The 21,791-nt window shown below is 43.4% G+C and overlaps 1 protein-coding gene across 1 annotated transcript in view; it reads right to left on the bottom strand.

The window, feature by feature from the left end:
• Window positions 1-21,791, bottom strand: part of LOC126416109 (cholinesterase 1-like) — a 346,029-nt gene that overhangs the window by 8,451 nt on the left and 315,787 nt on the right. The window contains exons 10-11 of the mRNA XM_050083619.1: window positions 10,130-10,247; window positions 9,881-10,001 (exon numbers count right to left, since the gene is read on the bottom strand). Coding sequence (XP_049939576.1) covers window positions 9,881-10,001; window positions 10,130-10,247 — 239 coding nt within the window. The remainder of the gene's footprint in view (window positions 1-9,880; window positions 10,002-10,129; window positions 10,248-21,791) is intronic.

The following is a 21,791-nucleotide window of genomic DNA, read 5'->3' on the forward strand; positions in this document are numbered from 1 at the left end:
GAAAAAATGTTAGCATGTAGCGGGATGCGAACCCATACCCTTTCACTGCGGAAACCATGACGATACCCATTACAATGAGGCTCCATCATACGACTTTTATCTCAAGTCTTCATTATCGTAATTTTTTTCAGGCGTTGTATCGTTGTTGCGTTGTGAACTGACATTTAATGATACGAGTGACTTGTCTGTGATACATTTTCATTGCGCCATTGCTTTAAACAGCATACTGGGGCACACAAAGTACGAACAAGGGAACCTCCCCATCGCACCCCCCTCAGATTTAGTTATAAGTTGGCATAGTGGATAGGCCTTGAAAAACGGAACACAGATCAATCGAGAAAACAGGAAGAAGTTGTGTGGAACTATGAAAAAAATTAGCAAAATATACAAACTGAGTAGTCCATGTGGAAGATAGGCAACATGAAGGACAGTGTGAGCTAAGGAGCGCCGTGGTCCCGTGGTTAGCGTGAGCGGCTGCGGAACGAAAGGTCCTTGGTTCACGTCCTCCCTCGAGTGAAAAGTTTACTTTTTTTGTCTTTGCAAAGTTATGATCTGTCCGTTCGTTCATTGATGTCTCTATTCACTGTAATAAATTTAGTGTCTGTGTTTTGCGACCGCACCGCAAAACCGAGCGATTAGTAGACGAAAGGACGTGCCTCTCCAATGGGAACTGAAAAAAATTGATCGCAAGGTCATAGGTCAACCGATTCCTCCACAGGAAAACACGTCTGATATATTCTATACGACACTGGTGACGGCATGTGCGTCACATGACAGGAATATGTTGTCGACCCACCTAACTTGTACACTTGGCGAATGGGTAAAAAGATTCTTCTACCTTGCCCGATTTAGGTTTTCTTGTGGATGTGATAATCACTCCCAAAAAAGTGATGAAAACATAACGGACGGACAGATAATAATTGTCTGAAAATAAAAAATTGAACTTTTCACTCGAGGGAAGACTTGAACCAAGGACCTCTCATTCCGCAGCCGCTCACGCTAACCACGGGACCACGACGCTCCTTATCTCATATTCTCCTTGATGTTGCCTATCATGCGCATGGACTACTCAGTTTGTATATTTTGCTTATTTTTTTCATAGTTCCACACAACTTGTTCCTGTTTTCTCGATTGATCTGTGTTCAGTTTTTCAAGGTCTATCCACTGTGCCAACTTATAACTAAATCTGAGGGGGGTGCGATGGGGAGGTTCCCTTGTAAGTAGATGAATAGCCGGAATGCACGCAGTTAACACAGGGGTCGTTCACACGAGCTCGAAAAGTTGAAAGTCCTCTAGTCATGTAATAACTGCAAAATACAAGGCCCAAGCTTTGGACTCGTACAAACAGTAATGTGAAGTCTACCCGACCTGGGCTGCGCTCCTTCCAAAGAGATAATTTGGCTTTATCGAAAGCATCGTCGTGATCGCGGTAGCCATTACAGCAGACGAATTAAAGCAGAAGCTTTTTATATGTTCAGCTGATTCGTTCACTGCAAATCTGGAAACTATTGTTGTCCTTTCTTTTTTTTGAAAGTTTGAAGCTGCCCACTTCGTACTCGTTACTTACATTGCGGTATGTAGTGCGAAAAGTACTTACGAATCTCATCAGATGCTAAATAAATATACTGGTTGCGTAAAGTATGTTGTAATTTGTGCTAAAAATTACAACTGTTGCTGTATTTTCTTTCTTTAAAGGTGTGAACCTGTCAACTACATACTAGTTATTTACATAGTGGTATTTATCACATAAAAATCTTGAGAGGAAGCTACCTCACTGAGAAGTAAATGTGCTGGTTGTGTGAAGTATGCTCTAATTTGTGCGAAAAATTACAGTTCACTGCCAGGAAGGTAATTCTTGCTTTGCTCTCGAAAGTAAGTGGAACAATGAGAAAAAATACCAGCGGGAATACGCCTTTACCACTACCAGAATATATTTCGTCTGCATATTTGCTTAATTTGAAGACATTCTTGTTCGGGAAAAAAATCTGCTAAAATAACTAGCTTGTAAATTTTCTTTTATACTTTATATGCGGCTGACTAAAGTCACATTTTAATTTTTTCTCCCATGTGTCAGTCCTTTTTATGTTTTTTGTTCTGACAATGAATGGTAGCTTGTTTTTTCCAGATAATCAACTCGTTTTGAATATTCAGAATTGTAAATTATTGACGATGACAAGTCCCAGATGCTCTCAGAAACGTGAAAGTGAATAATAAAATTTTCCCCGGTGGCAAGACAAGAACCAATATTTCTATAAATACAGTTCCATCTCTTCATTCCCTATATAAGATGCCGACCATTAAACCACAGTAACAGAAGAAAACTTGACACTTTGACCTGTGCCGTACACCTCATGAGAACTGTATACACAGATAACTCATTATCTAAAACTTAACATCAATATCTTTTCGAGAGATCCTCAATGTGCTAGAGTATTGGGACAGCATTTATTTATAGGACATAAATTATAATGTGGCTATAATACGAAACAAATTAAATATGAGACTGACGAAATCCAGTATGGCTTCAGCTGGGTGCTTCAGCCAAAGTTTATCTTTGAAAGGAGACACAATACCTCTCGTACCATATATGTAGATAAAAATACGTGCTAATAACAGCGACTGGCAATATATTTGCTAAATGGTATTTCTGGCCAGGTGAACTGTATCAATGCAACGGAGAGTGATATGTTCTCGCCAGTAAAGCGCGCAAATTGTCAACAGTGTGTCATTGAAGCCGTTATGCAACTTGAAAGAGGCGATAAGTAAATGTGAAATACTCCTAAATTTTCTGCTAAGTGGTTGTATTAAAGACTTCGTTACGTGTTTTAAGGTTGATGATATGCATGTGGAAAGAGTGGGAAGTACAATTTAAAGTTGACATTGGGAGTAATTTGAGTGTAGTGCTTGAATATACATACAGAAGTTTACCGTTACCTGTGTACTGTAGTGCTATAAAAAATGCATAAGTTATGCAGTGGATAAATCCTGGTACGTTTCGTCGTTTATGTAGATTTATTTGTATAACACACATGAAAGTACTGGTCTGAGTCTTGTAAAGTACCTAAAATATATTTTCTGAATTTACATTGCAGTTTTAGTTTTTATGATGAAAAGTGCATTGCGTGTGCTTAAATATGGCAATGTTTCTGATGTTGCTCGTATTAATTAAGGGCGAAACGGTCAATAAAACTTACTGGGAGAGACTTGTGTCTGCGTTTGGCCATATGATTACATTTTCATTTATAGAATGTCCCTTGTGTCTGTATTCTGAATTACATTACACACTGACAGGTTAAAGCGTGAACAAAATTCTCTACACATCTGAAATGAAGTCTCGTAACTGCTTCGTATTCTTCACTATCAGATTGTCATAGACCGACGTAATTGCCAATTTCTTTTCAGTGTCCTATAAAAATTCATATCAGTTTGCATTATAAAACACAAAGGATAAATATCATTCTTGGAAAGCGTGTTCATATAACATTTTCAAAGTCAGTCTGATTATATACGGTACATTTGATCAGAGATTCCTGTATCAGTTACGTTACAATCATCGATATCGGCGATTTATGAATGAGGAAAGAAGAACAAAAAAATGTTTTCGGAAAACAGATGCCATAATCTTTTTGCACGAAAGGAAGGCTTATCAATCATGTAAATTTTATCTACAACGATATAGACAACAACCGTAAATGTCCCGGCACACAAATCGTATCAAAGGGAAACGTGAAAGTGCTGTGAATCTTCAGTACTTGACACCTCTACAGGAAACACGTAGAACGTTCCGTATGTACAACTGCGTGTTGTACGGCGCAGTTCCCAGGCAACAGCTGCAAATATGTATCAATACAAAGCGCTGTCACTATGCAGAGGATTCTTCAGTACTTTTTGAGGAATGTACTATTAATCATAAAAATGGAAACAACTTCACCAACATGTAGAAAGTACCTCAGCAGGAAAATTGTTCTGAAACACTACCAATGATTTGAGGATGAGCCGATAAACAAAATTTGCAATCTTACAGTAAGGTGCGACACCATTCGGTATTGGACCCACAAATCAACAGCATTAGCATTATCAATGCTAAGCACGTTTCAAAATCACACACAAAGAATGTGACTGCTACCCAATTTTGAACAACAGTAAGAAAACACCAACTAGGGATGGGAAAAAATGGACCGTTTAAAACAGATGCCATTATTTTAGTTCTAAGCAACCAATACTTTACGATTTTGTTTGGTCTCGGTTGTAATTGTCTTTTTTAATATTTTACTAATAACTGGGTAAAAAACAGGCCTATCAATTTGCGACAGCAGTGCAAAATTTTTTTTGTTTCCGAATGATTTTTTTTACAAGTGATTAATCGGTATTTGTAAAATTTCCGTTTCTAGAAAATGGGAAAAGCGATCAGCACTACTTTAATAGATACGACGACAGTTAGGAACTAGCAACAAACAGATGGCATAAGAATCAGGGCAGCATTGCGGAAATAATGATGTTCGGTACACGTGTACGCACAAGACTTGTTTCCGCCTGGTTTAGATGGTTATCTCCCCGTCGTCACTGGACGGTGGCTGTGTTGCAGAACGACACCATCCCTAGTTTCGAAGTATTTTAAGAAGTGTCGTAGCAGTGGAGTAAAAATGTTCAAATGTGTGTGAAATCTTATGGGACTTAACTGCTAAGGTCATCAGTCCCTAAGCTTACGCACTACTTAACCTAAATCATCCTAAGGACAAACACAGACACCCATGCCCGAGGGAGGACTCGAACCTCTGCCGGGACCAGCCGCACAGTCCCTGACTGCAGCACCTAAGACCGCTCGGCTAATCCTGCGCGGCAGCAGTGGAGTACAATGCTTCATTTACTGTAAATGAGTAGAAAAGGGAGGGGCACAACAAGCCTGCGACGTCTTATAAGGAGAAAGCATCCACAATGTTCCTTGGAAGGGAAGGGAATTTTATTGATGTATCATAAACTTGGGATAGTAGCCGAACCCTTAAGTTGAAGGTGAAAAACTTACACCATTCAAAAGTGGCGATGGAGGACGCTTCCTTCATCTTCACCACCTTTACTGGAGACAGTGAGACCGATTTCTGCCACAACCTCAACCCCATAATGACCGAAGCCTCCCACTCCTTTACTTTCATTAGAATTTTCCAGTCTTTGTTTGCAGTCTACGTTTATTGGTGGAAATAACGGCAATAAAAAACCGAAAATCGGCTATTTCAGAAACGGGTAATTTTGAGCGGTTTTAACAGTCAGGTTAATCTGGAAACAAAAAAAGCGATGCAGCTGAAAACCTATTGTTTCAGCTATAACCACCATCCCTAGTATCAACCCAGTACTGGGCTTCCACATTTATATAGATTACTCTAATAATCCAGTATTTAACAACACCAGTTTAGAAACCCATCTGCAATGACGGTCAAGTGCTGTGTGTATACCGATGGGTCCATATACACCGAAGCGCCAAAGAAACTAGTATAAGGATGCGTATTCAAATACAGAGATATGTAAACAGGCAGAATACGGTGCTGCGGTCGGCAACGCCTATGTAAGACAACAAGTGTCTCGTGCAGTTGTTAGATCGGTTACTGTTGCCACAATGGTAGGTTATCAAGATTTGAGTGAGTCTGAAAGTGGTGTTATAGTCGACGCACGAGCGACGGGACACAGCATCTACGAGGTAGCGATGAAGTGGGGATTTTTCCGTATGACCATTTCATAAGTGTACCATGAATATCAGGAATTCGGTAAAAAATCAAATTTCTGACATCGCTGCACCCGGAAAAGGATCCAGCAAGAACGAGAGAAACGACGACAGAACAGAATCGTTCAACGTGACATAAGTGCAACCCTTCCGCAAATTGCTGCAGATTTCAGTGCTGGCCCATCAACAAGTGTCAGCGTGTGAACTATTCAACCAAACATCTCCGATGCGGACTTTCGTAGTCGAAGACCCACTCGTGTGCTCTTGATGACTGCACGACACAAAGCTTTACGACTCGACTGGGTCGTTAACACCGACATCGGATTGTTGATGACTGCAAACATGTTGCCTGGTCGGACGAGTCTCGTTTCAAATTGAATCGAGCGGATGGGCGTGTACGGGTATGGAGACAATCTCATGAATCCATGGACCCTGCATGTCAGCAGGGGACTGTTTAAGCTGGTGGAGGCTCTGTAATGATGTGTGGCGCGTGCAGTTGGAGTGATAGGGGACCCTTGATACGTCAACATACGACTCTGATAGGTGACACGTGCATAAGCATCCTGTCTGATCAACTGCATCCATTCATGTCCATTATGCAATTCGACGGACTTGGCCGATTTCAGCAGGACAATATGATAGCCCATACGTCCATAAACGCTACAGAGTGGCTCCAGGAACACTCTTGTGAGTTTAAACACTTCCGCTGGACACCAGACTCCCCAGATATGAACATTATTGAGCGCATCTGGGATGCCTTGCAACCTGCTGTTCAGAAGAGATCTCCACCCCGTCGTACTCTTACGGATTTATGGACAGCCCTGCAGGATTCATGGTGTCAGTTCCCTCCAGCACTACTTCAGACATTAGTAGAGTCCATGCCACGTCATGTTGCGGCACTTCTGACTAATCGCGGGGGCCCTACACCATATTTGGCAGCTGTACCAGTTTCTTTGGCTCTTCAAAGCATAATGACCGCGTTGGCTGTGTTTATGTAGGCTACAAAAATAAAAGGAGCGGACTGTTCCGTATACCGAAAGAAATGTCTGTTTACACAGAGGAATTCTTAGCCATTGAAAGAGCATTAAAATGCTGTAAGATATGTTATATGATGATCCAAGTTGACCATTACGTAATGATAACGGACTCTCTCCGGCTTGGAAAAATTAACATCAATTGTAAAGACAAAGCAATCTGCTATTTGCCATATCAGATACCTGCTCCTGTATCAGAATTACGAAGAAACACTACAGAATTTGTATGCCTGATAGGAGAGGGAGTCTTAGCGTAAGTAAAAGTAGGTCGGGTCGTGACTCGTGATTGGATAGCTCTGTCGATGGTTGGCTGCAAAGGGTAAAGGTCTCAAGTTTTAGTCCTGATTAGGTACACAGTTTTAATCTGTCAAGAAATTGCATCAGTTATATGTGCCAAAGGTCTTAGTGGGATTGTGGGGAGAGACAAGGAAGGTCAACTGCTAAAGAAGACAAGAAGGAATGAAATACAAGACATGTGACCTCTAGCTGGAGATCTTACTGCTGCAGACAGCTACATAGCAGAAGCAAATGGAGTAAGGAGTGGAAGATTGGAGATCTGTATAAGAGCGTCTGTTACAGGCCCTGTACCTGGAATGCACTATGGTCTGCCACAAAGTGGAATACGGAACGTAACTTCGCTGGCTAATGGAACAATAGGCTGTTCACAATGAGTATCAGTAGACCGAACGATAGCCGCTATCGACAACATCTCCACAGAACTCATGTCATACCATCACCATGCTGATCCAGGAAATCAGTCACATATTACTTAAGCCGACCTAAACACGAAACAAATTAGAGTGGCTACATACGAAGCTGTTTACAAGAAACAAGAACATCTCCTAGAATGTATTGGTACTCTCGATAACAGTGAATTTATAAACTTCGTATAATTCTCGTTGTAAGTAAGCATTAAAATCTATCTGAACAGTTCGTCTGTGTGTGTGTGTGGGGGGGGGGGGGGGGGGAGCGTGCCTGCATGTTTATTTCGCTTATTGAGAAACTGGTTTGTTAACTTCAGATACGGAACCATTTGGTCACTTAGCTTGCTTATGGACTATAGGAACTTGTTGAAAGGAAGTCCTGTAATTTTGAACAGGCTCTGCTGGTGTACCCAGAATAAAATAGAAGATTATGTAAATTTACTCCAAAGGATTTTATAGGTGTGATTTATTACACTTATTATTACAACGTCATATAGAACAATCGAGTTGATCATTGAACATGTGTTAGATTAGAGGGAAAACAAACAGTTGAAGGAACAGGCAAAGATGCGAGAGAGGGCAAGGTGTTTGATATATGACAGCCAAAAATCGCTTGATTTTAAGACCTTTATTCCAATTACTAATTTCGACAGATTGGCATTATACTGTATAAAACGAAAGTAGGTAATCGGTAATCTGCTCAAGATACAACTGCTCCCTCGCCTTGGTTATTTTGTTTGACTAGGGTTGGATGGCTCACTGAATCGTATGTTTAGGATATAAATAAAAAGATCGTCGTCTACAGTGGGCGAGCTCATCGGCTGTTGTGGTGTAATTAGAGCCTTGTAGTACGTAATGACAGTCTAAGAGAATTACGAATGTTTGTTACCACTACGTTTTTCCATACATGTAATTTACATTGGTGAAATGCGCCATATCTTTGTATATGAATCAGGCGTAAAGATTTACCTTTTTGATTCCTATAGTACATAATATGCTTTCTAAATTATGTAAAAATTTTCAGGAGAGTAATTTAAAAATATTTCGATATACTGTCAGTCAATACAATGGTGTCACCTGACTTCTACATGGCAAATTACATGGGCTCTGCAGCACCTCAGTTTCGTTCACGTGAGGTCGTCGACATGGCTTATAGATTTAACCCTATTGGTGCTATGGACGTTGTACTTTTACCTTTTATTCATTTCACATCCCATATGGGAGCATTCTGTTTTCCAAGCGACAAACCTTATGGAGGTTTTAATGTATTTACACTTTGTTCTCAAACTGTCGACGGCACATTTATGTGAACATATATGCAAATCCTTGAGCACCATGCACTGCGCCTTGCTTATCGCATCCGTCTCCCGTCCCCCACGCGGATCCTTTATGACCTGATTCCCTTCCCCCACCTCCTCCTGTTCCTTGAATGAATACAGATCCTATACGTCTCCCACAAACTGGATTCCCCCCATCCTTTGGTTTCCCCCATCCTCTCCCTCCACAGCCCGTTGCCGCGCCTGTATCACAGTGTCCCGTTTAGTCTCCATCTCCACACGTTCCATACCCTCACCCAAGGTGGCTTACCCCAACTCCCCCTCCAGGATGATGTCTTTGTGCCTTCAATCTACCCCTCCTACCAGCTGTAATCCCTCCTTCTTCCCCCCCTCCTCAGGGCTCCCTCTCTCCCTCCCTCTCCCCGTTCTCTTCTTCCTCATTTTCCCCTGCTGACCACCTTCTTTCTCCTTTTCACCCCCCCCCCCCACCCCAGGCTTTTGGCTCTTTCTTTCTCCTCTACACCGCCCCCCTCTTCCCCCCTCCTGGTTTCCCCTACTGTCTCCCCCCCTCCCTTTTCTTCCCCCCCCCCTCTTACCTTTCACCTGGTGGTAGGTCCCCTTCGGTGCAGTGATTTTTAACATTTACGTTGTGGTGTCAGTGTTTCTCAAGTGCCGTGTACAGTGCTACGTTCCACCAGCACCGACAGCGTCGCCAGGATCAGTCATTTTTGTTCCCACTGTGGTGTTTCTCTGTTTTCGTGTCGGCTCACAGTCTATGTTGTTTTTAAATCTACCATTTATACTCATCTATTTTTGTTCTTGTTTATTCACCAATTTATACCATTCTATGTTATGTGTTCTTTCCTCATTTGACTATGTTTGTCTGTAACTCTCTTGGCTGAAGAGTGGCGTAATGTGCCATTGCCAGCCTGCCCCATTTTGGGGAGTGAAATAACAATAAAGAAAAAAAAATTGGAGGTTTTTGTAACATTTGGATCATCCCAAAAGATGGTTGTTTCTTGTGAAGATCGCCTGTTTTCATTTTATGCAATGTAATGCTAATCTGAAGATGAGAGCAGGTTTCTGTTGAAACTAGTAATTCGATTAAAGGTCTTAAAATCAAGCAAGGTTGGTTTTCATAAAAAAACTTACCCATAGATGATGAAGTTCGCGTGCAGATGAACGAGCCTCCTCGAAACCTTTTCATCTTCTTCAGACAGCCTGAAGTCTGACCTGGGTGAAAGGTACAGCACATCCATACCATGTTCGACAGCTGAAACACAGAGTTTATCCAGAACTGTGTTAAACATGATCAGTGTGTGGAACATGAGTTTGAGGTATCATGTGAAACTCTGAAACTACGAGGAAAATGTGTGATCTACTTGTGAAAAAAACCCTTACCTTGATTGGGGAAATGGCCCACATGATTTAGCGTGTACACATACGTCCTTCCACCGTGGTTTGTGTTGCAGTTGGCTGACTTTATCATGGGACCTTTAAATTTAGCCGCACCGATGAACTGAAACACAGAAAGTGATGAATATGTCTGTGTTGATTGTGTCGGTAGGCACAAACGTAATTAAGCTACAAGATCACGAACTACAAAACATTCTAGGCACATTCTATGTGGAGCACAATCAGATCTTTAAGCCAGTTATCTTAAGGGTTTATATGGGTTCAGATATATGCTGGAGTGGTTCCAGCAGGCAGTATCAGAGCTAATAATCACCCACTCCTTTGTTGACCTATGTTAGTGCGCCATCTGCAATGAAGGATATTTTGTTCTGCGAAATATTCTCAGGAGTGCTTTTGACCAAGTTTAAAGCACGTCATGTCCTGGATGAAGGCTAGTCCAAAGGTAAGGTCCGATGGATTGCGAAATGGAAACCACTGCCAAAATCCGATGAAGCTCTGCACACGTGTGTTGGACACTGTTTCTGGTATGCCAGTCGATCGTGTCGCTTTGCTCGTTTCAGTTCCGAGCGCAAACGTCCACGTAAAAATATCTTGAAAGTAGTGCCTCCCGCCAAGTGTGAGTGCCTGTGAGAGATTTTGCCTGATTTCATGCAGCCCATACAACACAACTGTCAGGCGTTTCCTTCTTCGTGACAGTTCTTGGCTGCACCCTGCAGGGGTAATGAAGAGGCTCCTGCCGCGTTTTCGATGGGAAATGTTTGATCACCCACCATACAGCCCAGACTTGGTCCCCTCTGATTTTCATTTCTGCTCACACGAAACGTCGCCTATGAAGACAACATTTTGGCATAGACAAGTTGCAGATCAATGTAGTATATTGGCAAAAAGCACAGGCGGATGCCTTCTATGACGAGGGTACTGGAAAGTTGGTACAATGTTACGACAGATACCTCAATCGGAGCGGCGACTGTGTAGAGAAGTAGCTGGAAGGTATAGCGAACTGCTGCAAATAGAACATTTTGATTTTCTCTACGGTTTCCATTTCACGACCAATCGGACCTTACTTTCCGAAAAGCCCTAGTATGTCAAGTAAGATGAAAGCATTGCAAAGATTCACGTAAAACAATGAGAGATTAAAGACTGATGCAGATTAGCTTCAAATGAAAACAGGGGGAGACTGAAGGACAAAATTTAACAGTAAATCACACATCTGTAAATCTAATTCCTCCGTCGGCAAAGGGTTTTTGAAATTACTCCAGAAAATTCAGGTTCTTTGTCCAACAGCTTAGAGAACTGAAAAGTTCTGAGTCGAGTTCCTTCACCAAAGAAGACGCAGTAAATATTCCAGAATTCGAGTCAAGAACAGCAATCAACATAAGTAACTTAGAAGTAGATATCCTCAGAGTAGTGAAGCAGCTTAATCACTCTACAAAAGCAAGTCTTCCGGTGTAGACTGTACACAGGTAGGTTCCTTTCAGCGTGTGCTGACGCAACAGCTCCATACTTAACAATCATATACAACCACTCCCACGACTGAAGATCCGTACCAGAAGACTGGAAAGTTGGACAGGTCACATCAATATCCAAGAAAGGCAATAGGAGTAACTCATTAAATTAAAGCCCCAGATCATTAAAGTTGATATGCAGCGGGCATTTGGAATATACACTCATGCTCACAAATTAAGGATAATTGCAGAATGTGGTACCACACAACGTAGCACTACACAAAACTGGTGCTAATAGCATAGGCACATAGGGAACACACGCGACACAGATCTGTAAGTCCACGGTATTGGTGATAATTGGGAAAACCGTCCCGAAACACATGCGCTACAAAATGCCACTGTTTCCTGCGCATGTACCCCGACATCAATATGGGATATGGTCACCATGCACACGTACACAGGCCGCACAACTGGTTGGCATACTCTGGATCAGGTGGTCGAGAAGCTGCTGGGGATTAGCCTCCCATTCTTGCACCAGTGCCTGTCGGAACTCCTGAAGTGTCCTAGGGGTTTGAAGACGTGCAGCGATACGTCGACCGAGAGTATCCCAGACGTGGTCGATGGGGTTTAGGTCTGGAGGACAGGCAGGCCATTCCATTCGCCTGATATCTTCTGTTTCAAGGTACTCCTCTACGATGGCATCTCGGTGGGGCCCGCGTTACCATCCAATAGGAGGAAGGTGGGACTCTCTGCACCCCAGAAAAGGCGGACATACTGGTGCAAAATGACGTCCCGATACACCTGATCTGTTACAGTTCCTTTGTCAAAGACATGCAGGGATGTACGTGCACCAATCATAATCCCACCCCTCACCATCAGACCGAGTGCCTTTCAATCAAATCGCGTGCTTATGGAATAGAGTCTCAGTTATGCGACTGGATTCGTGATTTCCTTTCGGAGATGTCAGTGTTCGTAGCAGTTGACGGACACACTTCGAGTAAAACAGAAGTGATTTCTAGCGTTCCCCGAGGTAGGTCCTCCGTTGTTCCTTATCTATATAAATGATTTAGGAGACAATCTGAGCCGCCGTCTTAGGTTGTTTCCAGATGATGCTGTCGTTTATCGCGCAGTAAAGTCATGAGAATATGGAAACTAATTATAAATAAGATACACTCCTGGAAATTGAAATAAGAACACCGTGAATTCATTGTCCCAGGAAGGGGAAACTTTATTGACACATTCCTGGGGTCAGATACATCACATGATCACACTGACAGAACCACAGGCACATTAGACACAGGCAACAGAGCATGCACAATGTCGGCACTAGTACAGTGTATATCCACCTTTCGCAGCAATGCAGGCTGCTATTCTCCCATGGAGACGATCGTAGAGATGCTGGATGTAGTCCTGTGGAACGGCTTGCCATGCCATTTCCACCTGGCGCCTCAGTTGGACCAGCGTTCGTGCTGGACATGCAGACCGCGTGAGACGACGCTTCATCCAGTCCCCAACATGCTCAATGGGGGACAGATCCGGAGATCTTGCTGGCCAGGGTAGTTGACCTACACCTTCTAGAGCACGTTGGGTGGCACGGGATACATGCGGACGTGCATTGTCCTGTTGGAACAGCAAGTTCCCTTGCCGGTCTAGGAATGGTAGAACGATGGGTTCGATGACGGTTTGGATGTACCGTGCACTATTCAGTGTCCCCTCGACGATCACCAGTGGTGTACGGCCAGTGTAGGAGATCGCTCCCCACACCATGATGCCGGGTGTTGGCCCTGTGTGCCTCGGTAGTATGCAGTCCTGATTGTGGCGCTCACCTGCACGGCGCCAAACACGCATACGACCATCATTGGCACCAAGGCAGAAGCGACTCTCATCGCTGAAGACGACACGTCTCCATTCGTCCCTCCATTCACGCCTGTCGCGACACCACTGGAGGCGGGCTGTACGATGTTGGGGCGTGAGCGGAAGACGGCCTAACGGTGTGCGGGACCGTAGCCCAGCTTCATGGAGACGGTTGCGAATGGTCCTCGCCGATACCCCAGGAGCAACAGTGTCCCTAATTTGCTGGGAAGTGGCGGTGCGGTCCCCTACGGCACTGCGTACGATCCTACGGTCTTGGCGTGCATCTGTGCGTCGCTGCGGTCCGGTCCCAGGTCGACGGGCACGTGCACCTTCCGCCGACCACTGGCGACAACATCGATGTACTGTGGAGACCTCACGCCCCACGTGTTGGGCAATTCGGCGGTACGTCCACCCGGCCTCCCGCATGCCCACTATACGCCCTCGCTCAAAGTCCGTCAACTGCATATACGGTTCACGTCCACGCTGTCGCGGCATGCTACCAGTGTTAAAGACTGCGATGGAGCTCCGTATGCCACGGCAAACTGGCTGACACTGACGGCGGCGGTGCACAAATGCTGCGCAGCTAGCGCCATTCGACGGCCAACACCGCGGTTCCTGGTGTGTCCGCTGTGCCGTGCGTGTGATCATTGCTTGTACAGCCCTCTCGCAGTGTCCGGAGCAAGTATGGTGGGTCTGACACACCGGTGTCAATGTGTTCTTTTTTCCATTTCCAGGAGTGTATCTGCACAGTGCAAAACTTGGTAATAGATCCTAAATAATGAAAAGTGTGAGGTCATCCGCATAAGTGTTAATAGGAATCCATTAAACTTCGAACACACGAGAAATCAGTCAAATCTAAAGACCTTAAATGCAACTAAATACCTAGGAATTACAGTTACGAACAACTTAAATTGGAAAGAACACATAGAAAATGTTGTGGGGGAGTCAAGTCATAGTCTGCGATTTATTGCCAGAACACTTAGAAGATGCAACAGATCTACTAAAGAGGCTGCCTACACTGAGCTTGACCGTCCTCTTTTAGACTACTGCTGCGTGCTGTGGGATCCTTACCAGATAGGGTTAATGGAGTACATCTAGAAAGTTCGAAGAAGGGCAGGACGTTTTGTATTATCAAGAAATGGGGGGAAGAGTGTCACAGACATGATACAGGATTTGGGGTGGACGTCATTAGAACAAAGGTGTTTCTTGTTGTGGAGGGGTCTTCTCACGAAATTTCACTAACTTTCTCCTCCGAATGCGAAAATATTTTGTTGACTCCGACTTACATAGGGAGAAACGATCATCGCAGCAAAATAAGGGGCGTCAGAGATCGCACGGAAAGATATAGGTGTTCTTTTTTCCCGCACGCTGTTCGAGAGTGGAATAACAGAGAATTTTTGCGAAGGTGGTTGGATCAATCCTCTGCCAGGCACTTAAATGTGATTTACATCATAGCCATGTAGATGTAGGTGTAGAAGAAGTAAGAAAATTTAAAGCCTAAATGATAGGTTCTGAGTTTCACAATTTTTTTCCCGATAACTATCACCCTACGGTATCTCTGCCTGACCGTCATTTTCATTTAAAAATCGGGAACTGGTTAGGAAAAATCATGTACTAAATGGGAGGAATCTAGGCCCACGCTGACGGCATCAACCCAAAATGAGCGTATTAAAAATTTACTCTCGGAACTTAACGTTCTTTTTGTGAAACCTTGCTATATTATTTAATAACTAACTATTCCATGCAGATTGTAACCATTCTGCAATCTCCATTGCGCAACTAACGCATGAAAACAAAAAAATTGAGGCGGGGAGAGATATTTGCCTTCGTCTTCTCAAAGAAAATATCCAGGCGTTCCCCTCAATCGATAAACCACATAAATTGGAACGAGAATTTGTACCCCATTCCTCTCAAGTGCGAGTCTTGCGCTTTAATCACTGTCCCACCAAGCTTCATAGAAAATCATCGTGTGTGTGAAAGTATTCAATAAGTTATTTTATTGTCACACCATTTATCAACGAAAGATTTACGAAAGTTACCCCAATAACAGAATGTATTTTCTTGCACATTGGCTTGCAGAGTATATCCGCTAAATTATTTTTAAAAAAATTGGCAGCTATGAGCTCCTTCTTAAGCAACAGGTGACAGTTTATATCAGGATAAAACAGATATTCCTCAGTGAAGGAAGATGGAACTGGTGTGCCTCAGGGCTCGATCTCAGTCCATTTCTTTTCATCTTAGGAGTAAATAATTCTAAGATTAATTAAAGTTGAAAGACTATAATCTGTCTGGCTTTCCTTCTTCAATTAATAAGCTAACACTGTCTGATCATTGTCGTGACTGGAGATATGAGGAACACTTGATCCTCATAGCTTTATTTAACTCTGATTACCGCGCTTCATTCTGAGTATTGTATTTGATAAAAAAAAGTTGCAGGTGTTGTCCGAATGAACTTATATCGCTTCGGCCAAGGGAATTCATGGGAACGTTGCAGTACGTTTCGACAGGAGTTGTGGAACGACCGAGGCACACAAGATTGGGAATAACGGGACAGTCTGCTCGCCTCTCACACTCAGAGGATTAAGTCACTTTCTGACGCGGATGACAGAGCCACACGAGTGAGGCTTAAGGGAGTCTCGTATCACTCAAAGGAAGTCGGGGTTCTCGGAGTTGTGGCTTACGGTACTGTCCGGTGCCCGGCCAATTGGTTTTCGGTCTTGGCCCACCACCTGATAACAAATGGGCATACCTCACTGTTCTCGAAGAGGTCAGGCCAACTGCTGTGGGTACGGGACCTGCTGGAGTTCCCAATGAGTTCGTTTGCCTCTCGCCTCTTGACGTAGGGCGGGAATTTCTGCAACAGAGCTTGAGAGACGGGTGTACCCTGATTGGTCCTCTATTCCGCAGCGGGGAATTATTTACCATTGTCGTACCACTGAACAGATGTAATTAACGTTTTGCCTGATTGGTGTTTGCTGGCGCAAACGGGGGAGTCCGGTGCAGAGACGCATGATCGTGGACACACTTTGGTCGGTCGTCTTAGAGGTCACTTCACACGCTCGATCGCTGAGGGAGCGACCATTCTGGTGTTCTGCGGTGGGACGTCGTGCTGACGACTTAGCCCCATGCGCAGATTTCGGGCTGGTGCAGATTTCGTGCTGCCCCACATCTTCACGTCCAGCGAGACGACAAGAGACTGGCGAGCGTTCCGTGCACCACCAGCTCGTTAGGTGGGAGTTCACCGCTTTATAAGGCTACATCGACACCACAGTGTCGTTAGGTTCCCGTTACAAAGCTAGGTTATTTTCAGTTTAGTTCGGACAACCCGTCACTGCGTAGCCAAATTCGGATTCGTAGTGTTTATTCACGTCACTGAGGGAATATACAACTTGAATCCCTTATCCTCCCCTGCACGTCATACTTGAGCTGGTTAATTGTTTTTCATGTTGTTGTTGTTGTGGTCTTCAGTCCTGAGACCGTTTTGATGCAGCTCTCGGTGCTACTCTATCCTGTGCAAGCTTCTTCATCTCCCAGTACGTACTGCAGCCTACATGCTTCTGAATCTGCTTAGTGTATTCATCTCTTGGTCTCCCTCTGCGATTTTTACCCTCCACGCTGCCCTCTAATACTAAATTGGTGATCCCTTGATGCCTCAGAACGTGTCCTACCAACCGATCCCTTCTTCTAGTCAAGTTGTGCCACAAACTCCTCTTCTCCCCAATCCTATTCAATACCTCCTCATTAGTTATGTGATCTACCCATCTAACCTTCAGCATTCTTCTGTAGCACCACATTTCGAAAGCTTCTATTCTCTTCTTGCCCAAACTGTTTATCGTCCATGTTTCACTTCCATACATGGCTACACTCCATACAAATACTTTCAGAAACGACTTCCTGACGCTGAAATCTATACTCGATGTTAACAAATTTCTCTTCTTTAGAAACGCTTTACTTGCCATTGCCAGTCTACATTTTATATCCTTTCTACTTCGACCATCATCAGTTACTTTGCTCCCCAAATAGCAAAACTCCTTTACTACTTTAAGCGTCTCAAATCCTAATCTAATTCCCTCAGCATCACCCGACTTAATTAGTCTACATTCCATTATCCTCGTTTTGATTTTGTTGATGTTCATCTTATTTCCTCCCTTCATGACACTGTCCATTCCGTTCAACTGCTCTTCCAAGTCCTTTGCTGTCTCTGACAGAATTACAATGTCATCGACGAACCTTAAAGTTTTAATTTCTTCCCCATGGATTTTAATACCTACTCCGAATTTTTCTTTTGTTTCCTTTACTGCTTCCTCAATATACAGATTGAATAACATCGGGGAGAGGCTACAACCCTGTCTTACTCCCTTCCCAACCGCTGCTTCCCTTTCATGTCCCTCGACTCTTATAACTGCCTTCTGGTTTCTGTACAAATTGTAAATAGCCTTTCGCTCCCTGTATTTTACCCCTGCCACCTTCAGAATTTGAAAGAGAGTATTCCAATGAACATTGTCAAAAGCTTTCTCCAAGTCTACAAATGCTAGAAACATAGGTTTGTATTTTCTTAATCTAGCTTCTAAGACAAGTCGTAGGGCCAGCAATGCCTCACGTGTTCCCATATTTCTACGGAATCCAAACTGATCTTCCCCGAGGAGTTTTTCCATTCGTCTGTGAAGAATTCGCTTTAGTATTTTGCAGCCGTGACTTATTAAACTGATAGTTCGGTAATTTTCACATCTGTCAACGCCTGCTTTCTTTGGGAGTGGAATTATTATATTCTTCTTGAAGTCTGAGTGTATTTCGTCTGTCTCATACATTTTGCTCACCAGATGGTAGAGTTTTGTCAGGACTGGCTCTCCCAAGGCCGCCAGTAGTTCTAATGGAATGTTGCTTACTCCCGGGGCCTTGTTTCTTTCAGTGCTCTGTCAAACTCTTCACGCAGTATCGTATCTCCCATTTCATCCTCATCTACTTCCTCTTCCCTTTCTATGACATTGTCCTCAAGTACATCGCCCTTGTATAGTCCCTCTATATACTCCTTTCACCTTTCTGCTTTCCCTTCTTTGCTTAGAACTGGGTTTCCATCTGAGCTCTTGATATTCATACAAGTGGTTCTCTTTTCTCCAAAGGTCTCTTTAATTTTGCTGTAGGCAGTATCTATCTTACCCCTTGTGAGATAAGCCTCTACATCCTTACATTTGTCCTCTAACCATGTCTGCTTAGCCATTTTGCACTTCCTGTCGATCTCATTTTTGAGACGTTTGTATTCTTGTTTTTCATGTCAGGTTCGTACTGTCAATCTGTTGGTTTTCTTGTGTACGAAGTCGAACTTTTCTAATAAATCACTAGTTTATTTTGATTTGAATTTCATTTAAAGTAGGTAGTGTTCCCTTCATCTCCCTTTCATGGTTTTTAAAACATATTAAACAACTGATTTTATAACAATTCTCTATCTTAGGATCTCAAATTTGGCCAAATTTCAGATGGCGTATTTCCATTATGTTAAGTGTATCAACATTGGGTATTGTTGTGTTGGAGCCTAGATACACCAGTAACGATTCCTAAGTTCACTCGTGCAGGGTATTGCAAAGTAACGTAAAGGAAACCAGTACAGTTGTGAGTCAAAATTAAACTGGGAGGAATATATCAGGTATTCTTGCAAGAGAATAGGTCAAGCGTATCATCTCATGAGGAAACTGATAGATGCATTCCGTAACGAATATGTGATGCTTTGCTCTTTTCCAGTCTCACACCTCCTCTGACACTGATAAGAGGACAATCCTGTTATACCAGTGAAATACAACAAAATTAGAAAAACGTAATCGGAATACCGAACAAATTGAATCCTGCAGAAAACCGTACTCCACTCTGTATTAAGTAGAATGTACTGACTGTCATAAACCCATATATCTGTACAGCATTACTTTATGACAAAAGCAAAGTGAGTCTGACTACAAAGATCATTTATCATCACAACACTAGAAGTAAACTGGACTTCGATAACTGTGGAGACTGACTCACAAAGAATCAAGTGAAATAGAGGGTTCAAATTATTTAATAAAATTCTAAAATCTGTTAGATCCTTGTGATGTAATGTTTTTAAAGTTAAAATGCATCATTTGTTGCTGCAACACTAATCTACAGAGCAATAGAACTTTCTGACGTAATACAGAAGTTGGTTTTTACAATATTGATAAGGAAGTTGGTATTAAATTTTAAGATTTTTCCTGTAAAGAGATCCTTTTATTTAGTTGTTCATTTAATACCTAAACGTATATAGCTCTAAGGGGTCACTGGTTGATGAAAAATCTTGAACCCTGTATCCAGACTCAGGTTATAAGTTGGACGGTGCATCTATGTGTCATCCAGCCTGCAGAGATATGGCGCTCGTACAAGCTTAGCAGAGCCCTCTGTTTTGTGATTAAAATTCTGTGTTCCGCAGAGCTCAAGAAGAGAAGAGTCAAACGGAACGAAACTGTTAAAGGAAATGCCAGAAAGTCTCGTCAACGTCAAAGCGTGCAATACCTACACACGAGTTCAAACGGACCAGTCGAACTCTTTACGTAAAATCGGTTTGTTGTACTGAGATATTTCGGCTCGCAGGGCATGTTACTAGAACAGTGATGGAAATGTGGAGGCAGTGGGTAGAAGAGGGTCATACACAGAAATAAAAAAATGGTATTGGACCACGCAATGTGAGCGCACACGAGATTACTGCACCTCTGTCACAGTTTTGATGGAAACTAGAGAACTGAAGAGCCTGTGTACGTTTCTGTGTCGACTATTCAGAACCGTCTGCCTGTTAGTCTGGCGGCGAGCACAGCAGTGCCTCCATTCTCGTTGTTCCGAAACTACAAACACGTAAAAATGCAATGGCGAGGCTATTCTCGTCGCTTGTGTGCAAAATGCAGTGTTTGTAGACGAAACCACAGCTCCGCACTAACGTGTAGTGAACAAAATACGAACTTAACATGTAAAAGAACAGATTTATGTCATGATCCAGGACTTGCGAGGAGAAGCACAGAAAAAGAAAAAGTAACACCCTCAAAGACTGTTGTTAGAAAATGAAACACCTACAACCGTCCTCGCGCGACCGCTACGGTCGCAGGTTCGAATCCTGCCTGGGGCATGGATGTGTGTGATGTCCTTAGGTTAGTTAGGTTTAAGTAGTTCTAAGTCCTAGGGGACTGATGACCTCAGTACTTAAGCCCCATAGTGCTCAGAGCCATTTGAACCATTTTTTTACAACCGTCCTTATTTTCTTATATACTGTGTAGCTACCAGTCCCAGCGCTTCAGTGCGCCATCTTTAGGCCTTAGTTGATGCTGAAGGGGTTATCACAATCCATACATACGCTGCATCGGTGACCAACATAACTGGTGTTATGCAGACTATCTGTAACTGTGATGTCTGCACTCCAACCATCAACTGACAACTGTGCTGAGATCACAGTTACAGATAGTTTACTTAAACCAGTTATATTGGCCACTGATGCAGCCTATATATGGGTCGTGATAACGCGTTCAGCATCAACTAAGGCCTGTAGATGGTGCACTGAAACGCCGAAACTGGTATCTACACAATAAATAAGATCATAAGGACGGCTGTAGGCCTTTCATTTTCTTACAATAGTAAACGGCTGTGGTTCCCAAGACCTCCAGTCGAAAGGGTGGACGTACAAAAAACTCAAAGTGTATGTTCAGTGTCACCAGGGTATAATATGCCCTGGCTGTAATGTTAGTGATTCATTTGTCACGGTCATCGCTGTCAGATGGCGTTCAGGAGGACTGTCTGTGCGCCCTGTTTCGACCCTGCAAGCAGTAACTGTGCTGAGTTTGGAGATGAACAGCGTTTGGGACGTCCATTCTAGGTTACAACCATGCCCCAACGGCGACTATGTACTACTGTTGAACAGCTTCAGCTGTTTGAATGGGGGCTGGCTGTGGGCCTGCGAGAAGCTGTATGGATGTATCGCTGGATTGCTGCACAAGTTGGGCGCAGTGTATCGATGGCGTATCGCTGCTTTCGACAGAGGTCTGTGGAACATTTCCGCACGTGTAGACCAGGTTCTGGACGCCCGCCGTCGGCGTAGTACAGAGGCACATCAAGATCGACGCATAGTACAAGCAGCGGTGGCTGACTGAACATCATCGAGGGACAAAATCCAGGAATATGTTGCACCTGCTGAGCAATCAGGGACCGGTGGGAACCGTCTGCATGGAGGAGGATTACGATCATTTGCGTGTTTGGCGAGGCTACCACTGACGAACACCCCGACACAATCAAGCGTGGCTACTCTGTTGTCGTGAAAGAGTTGACTGGAAAGTGGACCGGCACTCTGTTGTTTTCCGTGATGA

This window comes from Schistocerca serialis, chromosome 8, assembly GCF_023864345.2.
Source record: "Schistocerca serialis cubense isolate TAMUIC-IGC-003099 chromosome 8, iqSchSeri2.2, whole genome shotgun sequence".
Lineage (NCBI taxonomy): Eukaryota > Metazoa > Arthropoda > Insecta > Orthoptera > Acrididae > Schistocerca > Schistocerca serialis.